This window comes from Ischnura elegans, chromosome 10, assembly GCF_921293095.1.
Source record: "Ischnura elegans chromosome 10, ioIscEleg1.1, whole genome shotgun sequence".
NCBI lineage: Eukaryota > Metazoa > Arthropoda > Insecta > Odonata > Coenagrionidae > Ischnura > Ischnura elegans.
This window is the reverse complement of record NC_060255.1, coordinates 73,998,666-74,012,414: the sequence shown is the minus strand read 5'-3', so window position 1 is coordinate 74,012,414 and position 13,749 is coordinate 73,998,666. Positions and strand designations below refer to the sequence as shown.

The 13,749-nt window shown below is 37.6% G+C and overlaps 1 protein-coding gene across 1 annotated transcript in view; it reads left to right on the top strand.

Moving 5' to 3' along the window:
• Positions 1-10,180: 10,180 nt before the first annotated feature.
• Positions 10,181-13,749, top strand: part of LOC124166932 (dual oxidase maturation factor 1-like) — a 137,554-nt gene continuing 133,985 nt past the window's right edge. Inside the window, exon 1 of the mRNA XM_046544645.1 lies at positions 10,181-10,973. Coding sequence (XP_046400601.1) covers positions 10,770-10,973 — 204 coding nt within the window. The 5' untranslated portion in view covers positions 10,181-10,769. The remainder of the gene's footprint in view (positions 10,974-13,749) is intronic.

Here is a 13,749-nt window from a genome sequence, read left to right as displayed (position 1 = left end):
AGGATTGTCGGCTGCTGGAATTCATCTGGAGCTATGCCTAGTTTATGTTACAGTTATGAGTGAAGGAAAGGTGTGACAATGGTGCCGTGAACGTTTCAAAACGGAAGAGGAACTCAAGAACGGCGTTGTCATTTGGTTCAACTCTCATGCGGCGAGCTTCTATGCATCGGCGTCAGGGGCGCCGACTTATAAAAAATATTGGGGGGGCCCATATCGGAGGTTTTTCCCCGGGAAGAGGTTAAATTCAAAGTGTGTCGCAGCGCCGAAAAGCTGTCATGATTCACACCACCTGATTCAGTTAACCTGCTTAACCTTATAATTATTTGTTTTAACACATTGTTGAATTTATTTTAAAAGGTAACTATCGTCAAACATGAGAAAAAAATTACCAATTTATTTTTGTGATTTCACGAAGCATAATATAACTTAATTATTTTCTTGAATTATTGAGGGGGCTCCGCCCCCCCAAACGAATCTTTGAGGGGGCTCGGGCCCCCTCAGGCCCCATGGAGTCGGCGCCACTGAATTCGGCGTTTAAAAAGCTGTTGCAGCGGTACGAAAAATGCTTGAAAGAGAACGGCGACTATGTAGAGAAGTAGACTTGTAGCTAACTAAAAGTGCCAATAAAATGTGTTTCATATGAGTATATTTTCTTCTGTGACCAAACGGCCCTTACTTTATGAATAATTCTCGAATATAAAAATATTCCGTATTTAGATGCCAGATGAAAGTGTCGCACCTAATGGCCCAAACTTAACAATATTCCGCTGGTGTGTCCGCTACCCAATACTACGAGTAAATGAATCTCCCTCACGGGGTGTTGCTTTGGGTAACTGTCCCAACGTTTCGAATGCTGAGTCTTTCATCTTTTTCAGGGGTAGAATATAGAGCTAAGTTCTTGCCCCTATTAAACCTTCGCGTACTGTTTATGTGGGCCCTGATTGGTTCTTTCTCGATACTAGGTGTTTTTTTTCATATGTAGTGGTTGATTATGTTCTTCTAGCTTAACTGGTAGCCTTGGTCTCTATTGATATTAATTTCTTCCAAGTTAATTTGCCAGACCTAGGTGGCAGCGGGATATAGTGATCGCGTCCCATACCAAAGGTCGCGGGTACGAGTCCCGCCTGGTTAAGTTACCCTTATCCAGGGCATGAATGTTTGTGCACAATTGATTGTTAAATGTTATTTACCCCTATGTAAAAGCCGAACAGTGCTGTTTTCGGTGGTGTGTGAAATAAATGCGTAAATAATTTTTATTGCTTCTTTTACGATGCTATCCCAACATTCGTTAGCGCGGCATATAACCTTCGATAACCTATATTTTTGAAATTCATTCTATGGATGAGGTCCAGGTAATGCTTAGATTGCTCAGAAATCCGCGGTAGCAGTGTTCCACGTCGAAGGATACCAGAATATTCTTCTAATTTATTTCTATAAACCCAATTTATATAATTCGTTGTCTCGGGTGTGGCTTTATGGAATCGACTTAACAAAATGAAATGTGAAAAAACTTTGTAATTTTCATAAATTTAATGCTGCATGACTTAGGTTTCGGCGTCATCTTCTGGCATATTTTCATCGAAGACAGAGAATTTATAGTCACGCACAAATTCATAAAAAAAAAAAAAAACTGGTCTGAGGTTTGGATTAAGGGGTAGGGGAGGAGAATTCCCAATGTGGATGGTGAAAATAAGATAACGTTCAGAAAAGATTACATAAAACATTACACACAATCCATGCAAAATTTTGTATGTATATTTCTGTACAATAATTATTTAGCGGTAATTTATAGATAAATGTTTTCATTCAGCAGTACATTGCGTCAAGGAGAAAGAACTTAAATGAAGTAACGAGAAAATGCGTTCAATTCCTACGCTGATTAAGGTACCCTATCTCTACTTGCTATTTTATAGCATAGCCTTATACCGCAAAAATGGTTTTTCTGTGTTACAGTCCAGTAGCAGATTCGTCATTGAAGTCCCATGTTCATCGAGTGTGAGGTGACGCTAAATTCGAAATGGCTAATTTTCACCGTGAATAATAGGGTGGAGTAGGGAGATATTACTAGTGTGTGAAGTGGAGGTTTTTTAATCGTCCCATCCGCTTTAAGTGAAAAAAGAGACAAAAGAAGTTACAAAATCAGAAAGACATTATATTGAAAGGCAGGTGTTTGACCTTAATGATTTCAACTCTGGAATTTACACGATCAAGTTCTGTTTACTACTGACAATGACCAACGGAAAGGTAATAATTATATTGCTTACCTTTTCTTCCTAATTTTTTCTTAATCTTAATGCCAATATAATTTATTGCCCTACAGGAAAGTATAGTCATTTCGAAATCAAGAAAAACGATTGTTTTTAGTTTGCAACACACTGACGGACAGCTGAATCATTAGGTGCTAAATCTGCGGAGCAAGAGCGCCGGGTATGAATAACTTAGGAGATGTAAAGTATCGTACACCTTATATCGATAAATATTTTGTTGGTTTGTCTACGCTGCACTCCCACATACGATTTCTTGAATGCATATTGGATATATTGTATCGATTGGAATTTAACAAGTGGCATTTGATAATTTAAATTTTAATTTATTTTAGTTAAGAAAGGAATGATAATAACTTTTCAGTTAAAATTAGTAATATAAATAAAAATAACTATTTTGAAAAAGATGTTCAGGGATTAATTAAAAAACGTGCTAACAGGCACCTGGAAGTTTGAAATTTCTACGATCTACAAACCAATTCAAATCACTTTCACAAATTCTGCGCACTTAAGAGAACTTAACTTTTCTTCACCACTGTCAAGGTAGAACTGAGGGTATGATACACATTTTTAAAACCTGGAAGTTCCCGTGGAAATACCCCGTTAAGACGGTCAAAGGCTCGGCTCCGCGGTGTCATAAAACGACCGTTTTCGCAGTAGAATCCTGGGGGTCAGGGATCGGAGAGTAAAGAAGGTATAAGAGTCTCAGCTGGTGTCTCTCTGTTAGGTCTTTTTGTATGAGTCCCAGGGAAACAACTCATTTTTTCGAAATTTGAACGCTTTTAATAGAAGCATGGTCTTCGATCGTACCCAAAGAAAACGAAATGAACTTCAATGAAACGAGCACTTACCTCGGATGAAAAACCTCCAACGTCTTCACCATAGACCATTTGAGAATCGGTGTCTTGAAGCAAAACATAAAAATGGTGAATGCTGATCGTTAAAACCCATATAGCTTCAATAATCTTACCGGGTCGCGGCTAATCCAACTCCCGACGCGCGGAGACGAACCCTGCCGCGCGATCGAAAAATCGATGTAATTTCCGGCGACGCAAACTTATTTCAAAGATAACAGCATAAGCACCTCAAGAAATTTTCAAAAAATGCTCTCATATAAGTTACTCCGCGTGACTTTGCCGAAAACCCATTTGAAACTCTACCTAAATGTAAAACTTTGTCGAAAAACAGTGTCCGCCATTTTGTAACTGCACGGTAACAATTTATTGATGATATTCTTTAAGATTACGGAAAATTAAAGAAAAAACCCTATTCCAACAGATTATGTGGTTTTTTATTCCGCAAGAATCCACCCATAACTTCACCATCTACTTACTTTGGAAGATTTTCAGAGAAAATTGAAGACGGGCGTTTTCATGGAAATTTGTTCACGGTTGAGCATCTGTATCTCATTAACGGATGGGATTTATGTCAAATAAAGTACATATCCATAAATTTCAATCATTTTTTAGTATAATTCCAAAGTTTCAAGTTTATAACTCAAAAAAAGCCATTTTGTAATTTTGTCCGGCTTTTTCCGATCTCCGCCCACTGTGCGGGGGCAAGCAATTTTCCCTGTACCCCCCATTGCCTGGGGGAAGTCCCCTTACCCGTCTCCCCCTCAAAGCATATTCCTAGTCACGGGATTGATTTATTATAAGGACTTATAAAACGTAACTTACAGTTATTAATATTACATCACATGAAAGAGCAAACTCTGGCATTTCTGTTTGTGATCAGCAATGCGCATGTGCACCTAATGTTTCCGCCACCATCCGTTAGAAGGCGCAAATTGCAAAGATGGCGTCATAGATCTTTTATACAGATCCTATATAAAAGATCTATGGATGGCGTCAAGTGAAAAGAAAACTTTTTTGTTTTACAGTTTGTGAGGACGGACTCTGCCGTTACTATGCAACATGCGTTCCGTATTAAATTCGGTTGTGATTTTCAAGGTGATGATAACATCCGTGTCTCCACTACAAACTGACCTTTACGAATTTAGAAATAGAATTGAAGCAGCTGTTGCTACAACTTCTTAAGATATACTAATCAACGTTTGGGAAGAACTCTCTTATCGTCTTGAAGTGTGCTGTGCCACGAATGGTGCTCACATTGAGCACTTAGAGGCTTTCATGAAAAACTGTTTGAGATGTTCTTTCATTTGGTATATGATTTATACCTGCATATTTAGTGTAATAAATATTAGAAAGCTTTAAAACTCTGCGATTCATTTTGAAACTTCCAATATTTTTTTGGCCTCTTTTTAGCAGTAATTTATCGACTCCCGATTACAGTACATAAATGTCGTAATGAATTTCTGGAAGAAGAACAACTCCCTACAACGTAGCTATATAATTCAGGGTACCCAATTAGAGACTGTTGAATCTGTGAAATATCTAGGAGTTAGACTCAATAATGATCTATTGTGGAATAAACATATTCGAGAAATAACCGGTCAAGCTAATCGTAAAGTGGGTTTTGTTAAAAGAATATTAGGAAAGTGCGACGACAAAGTGAGAGAAATTAGCTACTTTTCCCTCGTTAGACCACATTTGGAATACGCTACCAGTGTTTGGGACCCTCATGAAAAAGGCTTAATAACAGAGTTAGAACGCGTGCAAAGAAGAGCTGCCAGGTATGTGAAAGGTCGTTACGATAGTCTTGTTAGTGTAATTGACCTCTTAGATAAACTCGGATGGAAATCTCTGTCGGACCATAGATTGAAAAATAGACTAAACCTTTTAGATAAATTCAAGAGCAGTGTCTTTTCTGACGAAGTTAACCATATCTTACGGACGCCAACATACTACGGAAGATCAGATCATATGAATAAAATAAGAGAGATAGATTGTAGAACAGACAGATTCCGAATGTCATTTTTTCCACGATCAATAAGAGATTATAACGGCAGCAATAGAACTCGTAAGTAGATTGCATGACTTGTAGTGTAGCCTACTAACATATGTAAAACTTAATGCATGTTTCTTAATTCAATTATTATTTCTAACAGCATATAGTAGTATAGTTTGTTAGTATACGGGACGTTTTTTGGACGGTGTGGTGTGCATGTGGGAGTCCAAATGCATGCTGCATGCTGGTGATTGATCACCCCCTCCCAAACACCCTAGAGGTGGCTCGCAAGGTATTATGTAGATGTAGATGAACCACTTATTATTGTTATCTTCCATTCAGTCCAATTACGCATTAACCTTCTCGATGTCCTGTACAGAGCTTATATTTATAAATTCGATATCATTTTTCATTCTAAGATGCCTTCTTCCGATATTGAAGGCTTGAGTTGGTAGAGTACGGAAGAAAATTCCGCAACAAATAACTCGCATTACATAACTTACTACGGTAAATAACTATGAGAAATTACACGCTGACTCAGAGAGATAAAACTTATCACTTTTTTCCCGCTCATCAGGTTCTGCGCTGATTTATTCTCAGAACGCCACCATTGGCCTTTGAACACTAGAATTTATTTATTTATATAGCTCATACAACTAGTATTTGTAAGTGCTCCGCTTGTTTTATTTATTGGCAAATATTTTTCTCAAGATATCGCCATGGAGAAATCAGGGCAGTAAATTGTCGAGATGAGTTAAAGGGATTAGAGTGTCAATGGACTTTTATAATTACTGGCTTGACAATTTACTACGATTTTCATTATGATTTTTCGGATATCAGTGTTTAGGATTGTGTACATGATAGGTACATCAACTCGTTGTAGTTAATGTCTAATTGCATGAACGCGTGAATGAGTACGAAAATGCACCGTGTAAGCACCGAATTTGCGAGCAGAAAGTAGAACTTGTTATAATTTGATTAATGCATTCTAACAAGTTCCGTTCCGGCCCACCAAAATCGTTCATGCATTCACAAATTAACTCGAACGTGCTAGCGTACTGTGTAAACAGGCGTTTGGGAACGGCATAATTTGATGAATGTCGATATTGGTGATTTTTTTCTGGTACCACGATTCGCACCGAGCTAAAGAGGGGCGACAATTAATACTCCATAGAACACGTCCTATATTCTTACCCCTGAAAATATCATTTATGAAAATGAAGTACATATATCGTGAAATTAAATTGTAACGCTTCGTTCGGCTTCCAATAGAGTGGGTTACTTGCATATTTTTATATTCTACACATATTGATATGCATGGTTTTTTAGCGCAATAGATGAAATAAATACTTTTTGTAAACATAAGTGCATTAACTTCTTGCTTTGTTATAATTCAGTATTTTTTTTTTGCTGATACAAAATATTTCTAGTTATAAATCAATTTTTATTATTAATGTAAGGCAGACCTACATAAATGAATAAAATTTTATGCGTAAAGTAATTGTTTTTGATAAAAATTATTGCTAATTTAATTATTTAATCAAGCCCTTGTTTGCTAACTTGCACTGCATGAGCGCATGGTACGGTAGCGTTTTTTTTTCTGAAATTCACTGCTCCACTACACTAAATGTAGTAGAGTCTCAGTCATAATGTTTTTTGGAGATGTTTTTATGTGTCTAAATAACATTTTTTTAAAATTTCGCTTGTTTTCACTCAGTCCTTTTTTAGATATTGACCTGCGAAAATTGACGTTAAAAGGTTTTCAGCTACTTTTGATAACCCGTATTAAAAAAAAGGAGTGCATTCTCAGAACTAAAACTTATGCTGCAAATAGTTATTTAAGTATTTAACACAGAAATAAAATTTGATTAGTGAGTCTCATTTCCTTCATGAAAATTTTAGGTCTTAAAAAGTTAATATTGACAAATTTTTCCCGAGTTTTTGGAGAAAGAGTTTGACTGACTCTCTTTCATGATAGAGCAATTAAAACAATGAATTCCTATAGTTCATTTCATGCTAAACTCACTGGTTTTTGAATTATTCTGATATCTTTTAAAATAGCTTCGAAATTGAACTTTATGCAAACCACGTTTTTCATCAAAATTTGCCCAGCCGCCCTTTTAAAAATGGCTGCCAAAAAAATATGGCTTCTAAATTTTTTTGAAATAGTGTTTTGTGACTGTCTACCTATAGGGAACTCATGATTAAAAAAATTAAGAAAATTAAAAATGTTGAGCAACAAATTTCATTCATAATGGGTGATTTGAAATGGATTGACCCTACCTCATCTTAGGAATGATACCTCGAACTATCATGTTAACGGTCCGTTATGCAAGCCTCTTTTGCTCCCTCAGTGGTCACGCTATTAAAGCTATTGTATTAATAAAGCGGCCATCATTTTTGTGGATATAATCTGACATTTTCACTGCCTTCAGAGGGACAAACTTGTTTATAGGATTCTATTCATTTTCTTGATTTGCACCCTAACTTTATTATTCACTTCCATATCCTACTTTTAATGGCCTCTTAACCTTTACTATGTGGCTTCAGCAAAAATAATGGAATATGAACAGCTAAAATGAATACCTGATCTAAGAAATGATAGTTCGAGCTATCACATTCACGGTCCTTAATCAGCTAATGCTGGAGCTATGCGTCAGAGTAGCAGATCAAGTGGCCACGCGAATAAAACTGCAGCATTAATTAGGCGGCTATAAATTGTGTGGATGTAATATGACTTTTTCACTAGCTTCAGAGGGACAAATTTGCTTCTAGGATGCCATTAATTTCTCGATTAACGTCTTAACTTCATTAATCTCTTCCATATCCTATATTTAATGGGCTCTTTACCTTTTTTATTCCTCAATTAACCTTTTGAACACTGTGTAAACAAATTAATGCAGTTTTTAAAAGGTTGCTGAAATCCACTAATGGCAGTAATATGGTAATAAACTATAGAGGATTGTGTCTGTTATATTTTTCTCGTTCATCTGGTATTGAACTGTATGATTCAAATGCGAAGAAAGGGTATGTTTCACTATCGTTGAGCTATTCTTATGAATAGTAATTAGAAATATAATGGTGTTAAGTTTATGGTTTACGTCATTCCTTAGAGACATTACCTTAAATAAATGGAGCGCCACAGGTGGTACCGACATTTTTAGTTTCCCATGAGTGCATACCACAATTTAATAAGAGTAGATTGGAAAAAGAAGTTAATGGTCTAGATGAGACCAAGATTAGGATGCTATGAAGTTATCTTATGCATAAAATAGATTTTAAAATATTACAGTTTTATTCGCAAGATTGCAGCTAGGGACCATAAGTGAAACGATCATTGGATTTGCGGCACGTTGCAGTACGTGATACTTTCTGCTACTGAATCAAAGTTTGCATTTAATGTTATCGGAATTCAGGCCGTATAGAAATCAATAAGTAACTTCAAACTCAAGAAACATGCATACTAAGTTTAAAGAGATTCACAATAATCTCTGATACTAAATTCAACAAGCAAAAATTGTTAAAAAAACACCAGAAGAGAAGGAAGAAAAACGTAACACAAAATAGTACTTCTTTTATACAAGAAAAATAAACATTGATATTGCACACATATACCAGCATATCATTCCAGTGTCGAAGTCGAGTCTCTCCACTCCAACTATCACAATGCAAGTTCAGTCTGTAGCAATGTTTGAAAACTTTTTTTTAATATAGAAACATTTCAAAACTTATCTGTCCTTAGGTTTTATTCATTTTTCATTCTTGAACATTCAAAAATTTTCCTTATTCTCTATTTGATTGCATCCGCTACATCCTGGATCAACAGCGAGTATTGACTGAATAGGGTAATGAAATTTTCCTTGTGTAGCCTGGTTTTTCATCACATAAGCTTTTGGCGATACGGCTTTCGCAGGAATCCCCGCCAGAATTTTTAGACTGGAATAGGACATCGGTAGCGTCACGTACTGGGAAAATAGCGGAATCCTAGTCACGTATTCTACAACCTATTTGAATGAAGATATAACCTCGGGGTTAGGGGGTCAATGGCGTCCTGAATAACTCCCCAATTTTCCTCTAAAAGCAGAAATTTGACTTTCATGGATATACGTCAAAGTCACGTCGCATTTTTTTGCCATCTCGTCTCGCACGTCGTACCTCATTTTTCTACTCATATGATGGATAAATGTGTGGAAATAAAATGACCTAAATTATTCAAAATATGTTGGTTAAATATTTTTTTAATCTTCGTAACAAGAGATCTGACCCCAGTGAAAAAATTCCTCGCTCGTCACTGATGGAAATAAAATCGAAAAAATGAATTTTGAAGAACAAGAGTACCTACCCAGTATTTCATTCTCGTTCAAAACGTTCGCGGAAGAGGCAGAGGAGCAATTATGTGTTTTTAAAAAAGTGTTTGGAAGGAAAACAATCCGTAGAATACACCCAGGAAAATATCATACGGGGGAGAGGAAGGAAGAGAATAAGACTTTTTGATGGAATGAAAGGTAGAAGGCCTAATTGTGAATTTAGGAAGGAAGTCCATGAAGGGAGAAGGAGACTGCTGTAATTCTTCTTAAATAAAATTCACAAACTCATTCTTAACTGTGTGGTATTCCATTATAAGTTAACTTTTACTTATACCACCACTTTAAAAGTTGAAAGTAGTGATATAAGTAAAAGTCAACCTTAATTTTTAAATACCCCATACAAAACTACTGTAATCGATAGATTAGTAATAATTACAAATTATACATTTAAAAAATTAAAGTATTAAAGACTAAAAAAGGTAGAATATAATAGGTAAATTACTAAAAATATGTATCACTATTAGTAATAATTATAATTGATACATAAAATGGGGCAGTGGGACAGAATAAAGTTCGATTTTTTCAGCTTCGTTCCTGCTATAGAGTTTATCTTGTTGTTGTATTGTTGTGGTATTAGCCGCGCCTTCCGGTTGAACGTAGTTGAGACAAACCTAGCCTTTGCCTTGGTGCCGGAAGTGGATGTGGTCTGTAAATATTCAGGCCGGTAGAAGAAGTCTCAGAGCTTCCTTCCTGCCTTCCGCACTTCTATGACGGACAGTGCTCATCCAGACGTCTATATGATTAGGCGACTACGAACGCTACCACAGTATACGGCAATACGCCTCGAAATTTCATATCAAGAGTGCAAATTCCAGGAACGATGAAGGAACCTCTCTTATAATTGGTGAACAATCTGACCTAGGAATAACAAGAGTCGTTCAAAACGTTCGCGGAGGAGGCAGAGGAGCTATTCGTGTGTTTTTTCGGAGTGTTTGGAAGGAAAACAATCCGTAGAATACATCCAGGAAAAGTCTAGAATTGCTTTTTGCTGGGGGACTATTCTGGAGAATAGGCCGAGAATAAGCGTGAAATGTAGTTCTTCATTACGTAGAAAGATTTTACAAATAGGTTGATGTCCTTTTTAATTTTTTTCATGGAATTTTTTTCATAAGAGTGCAGGCGGAATTCAGTACAAACGAAGAGATTCTTTGATCACGTGAGTTTGGTTGCGATAAGCTGTTTTTCGGACGAGGAAGATTAAAAAAAATTTAGGAAGGAGGTCGAGGTACTTCGCTCCCGCTCTGTAACCTGAGGTCCCATTGAAAGGTTTCCCCGTCGAAGATTGAAGATGGCCTCCAAGAGAGTGGAAGAGGACACCGTGCCCAGCGGGTCGCTTTTCTCGTACGGCAGGGCGGAGGGGTTCCCTTCGCAGTATCCGGAGAACAGGACGCCCGTCACCGTTGATGTCGTCGAGGTCGGAATCATTTTTTCCTTCGCCTGCCTCAGCGTCTGCTTCGCGGCCATCTTGCTCCCGCGATATGACAGGCTACCGGTGAGTCTCATTCATTGCAGTGGCGGATACATTTGGGGGGCGCTGGGGGCGCGCTCCCCCCCATTGCGGGGCTGACTACATTGCCGAACATTGAAGAACTACAATTGTAACTTTTTTATATCATTAGATAGCATTTTCTTGTATATGCGTACTGTCAGTTTAAATAAAACTATCTTACATTCTTCATTTTACTTGATTATTTTTCATTACGAAAAAAGTACAGTTAGCCTTCTGAGTTTTTTATGAATCCGTTACCGATTTCATTGCGTCTATATTTACATAGCACCCTGAAGAAAGTAACCTTAGCGTAGTCGATGGTAATACCACCAAGAATTAATAATTATTACAAATGTTTCTTGACCAACCAGTTCCGTAAGTATTCACTGCTAGATCTGGTGATTTTTTACATTACGTCTATATTTATATATCACCCTGAAGAAAGTCACTTGAGCGCATCCAATGCTGGTGTCTTGAATTCAAGGCAATATTTACAAATGTTTATTGGCCAACCAATACTGTCAGTATTCGCTCCTGGATCTGCTGATTTTTTACATTGAGGGCCTGTTTCACTTTATTTATTTATCAAATTGTCCACATACAGCATAGTTTGCCATTTTATAGTGGCACAGTGTAACAAACATAAAAGCACAAACACAATCAAACATAATTAATTTAAATAAATAACAATACATTGAAGTAAGAAGCTCTTTGACCTTAAGAGCTTACATTAAGGTAGGAAAGAGCGCGGTTTGTAAAGGAGTGGTTTGGAATGGAGAACGGGTCAATGTGATCTGGAAGGGAATTTATGAGGGAAGAGAGGCGGGAGAGGATGGAACGTTTGGTTAGTGACAATCTGGGAATGGGCACATGGAGGAGTGAATGCGTTCGAGTGGGTCTGCATGGAACTTTAAAGTTTAGATTGGAGACGAGATCGGGACAGTCAATGGAAGAGTTTAGAATGCTATGTATTAGTTTTAAATCAGATTTTAAGAATAAATTTGGAATATTAGATATAGAGAGAGTGTGCAAAACAGAATCAGCGGACATATTACGAAGATGAGGGGCTCTGCACTTAACTATATTAGTGAAAAAAATTGTCACACTTTTAAGAGCCAAAACATTGGATGGGGCTGAGATTGTCCAAATGGGGGAGCAATACATTATAACGGGAATGACAATAGTTGAAAAATATGCGCGTAATGCTATTGGGTCTGCAATTTCTGAGAAGCGGTAGAGGAGGCCAAGGAGAGACATAGCTTTGTTTTTAATTTTTGTAATATGCTCACAGTAATTTAATTTTTGATCCATTAAGACACCTAAGTCTTTGTTGGTGGAGACTCGTCTGAGGGGAAGGGAGTTTAAACTGTACCTGAAAACATAAGGGGATTTTTTTAGCGAAATGGAAATTATGTTGCATTTATTAGCGTTTAGGCGGAGATTCCAGGTGTTGCACCATTCTGAAACCTTGTTCAATGCGTCCTGTAGGTTATGGCAGTCTGCGATATTGTTAATTTGCTTAAAAATTTTGCAGTCATCTGCGTAAAAAAGGGTTTGGGCTTGAGAGAGATGTACAAGGGAGGCCAGATCGTCAATGAAAAGATTAAATAAATATGGCCCGAGTACACTTCCCTGAGGTACTCCGGATGTTGTGGGTGACCATTGGGATGAGCAGCCAGGAAGTTTTACACGCTGGCATCTATTGTTGAGGAAAGAGTCCACTAGGTTTAAAAAATTTCCATGCAGGTTAAAGCGAAGAGAGAGTTTGTGAAGGAGAAGGGAGTGGTCAAGAGAGTCGAAGGCTTTCGAGAAATCTAAGAATATTGCGTCAAGTTGAGCTTTATTGGAGATGGAAACGACTGCATGATGCTGAAAAAGAGCTAAGTTGGTCAGGCAGGAGCGTCCCGGAAGGAAACCATGCTGATTATTTGATAAAAAAGGAGAAGTGAAGTAGTAGAGCCTGTTGAGAATAATCCTTTCACAAACTGAAGATAGTATCGGAAGTTTCGATATTGGGCGGTAGTTTGAGACTTCATCTTTAGGGCCATTTTTATGTATGGGAATGATGTTGGCAATTTTCCATTGGGAGGGGAAGGTGCCGAGGGAAAAGCAACGGTTCAGTAGGAGGCTCAATGGAAGAGAGAGGGAGGATGCGCAATGTCTAATTAGTTTGGGGCTCAAACCATCGGGACCAGGGGCACGATGGAGAGGGATTTTGGAGAGATACTCAAATACTTCTTTGAGATCTGTGATAACGTTAGATAGACAATGGTCACGAATTGGCGTGGGGATGTTATCAATTTTATTAGAGAGAGTAGATGAAGGAGCTAAGCAATCAGTAAAGAATTGATTGAATAAGTTTGGTCTATCTGGACCCACAGCCTCGAGATTGTTATAGGTCACGTGAAGGGGGATGCGTGGAGACTTTCGGCGACTATTCACAAAGGACCAGAATTTTCTTGGGTTGGAGGATATGGATGAACACATGCCCTGAACATACTCCTTGTGATCACGGCGAATTAGCGTTTTGGAACAGCGACGAAGGTTAGTGTATGTAGTTCGAGTTTCCTCGTTCGGGAAAGATTTATAAAGATACCAAGCACGATTCTTGTTTCCAAGTGAGCGGATGGTATCTGATTTGAACCAAGAGGGGAATTAGGAACTTATTAGGATAGTTGAATTAACTCGGAGAGTATTCTCCAAAAACCGAAATGTTACAACAATCGCGTTTCACCAGTTGCATTAACTCGGTTTAGGGCTATTATCTCGGTTTATACTT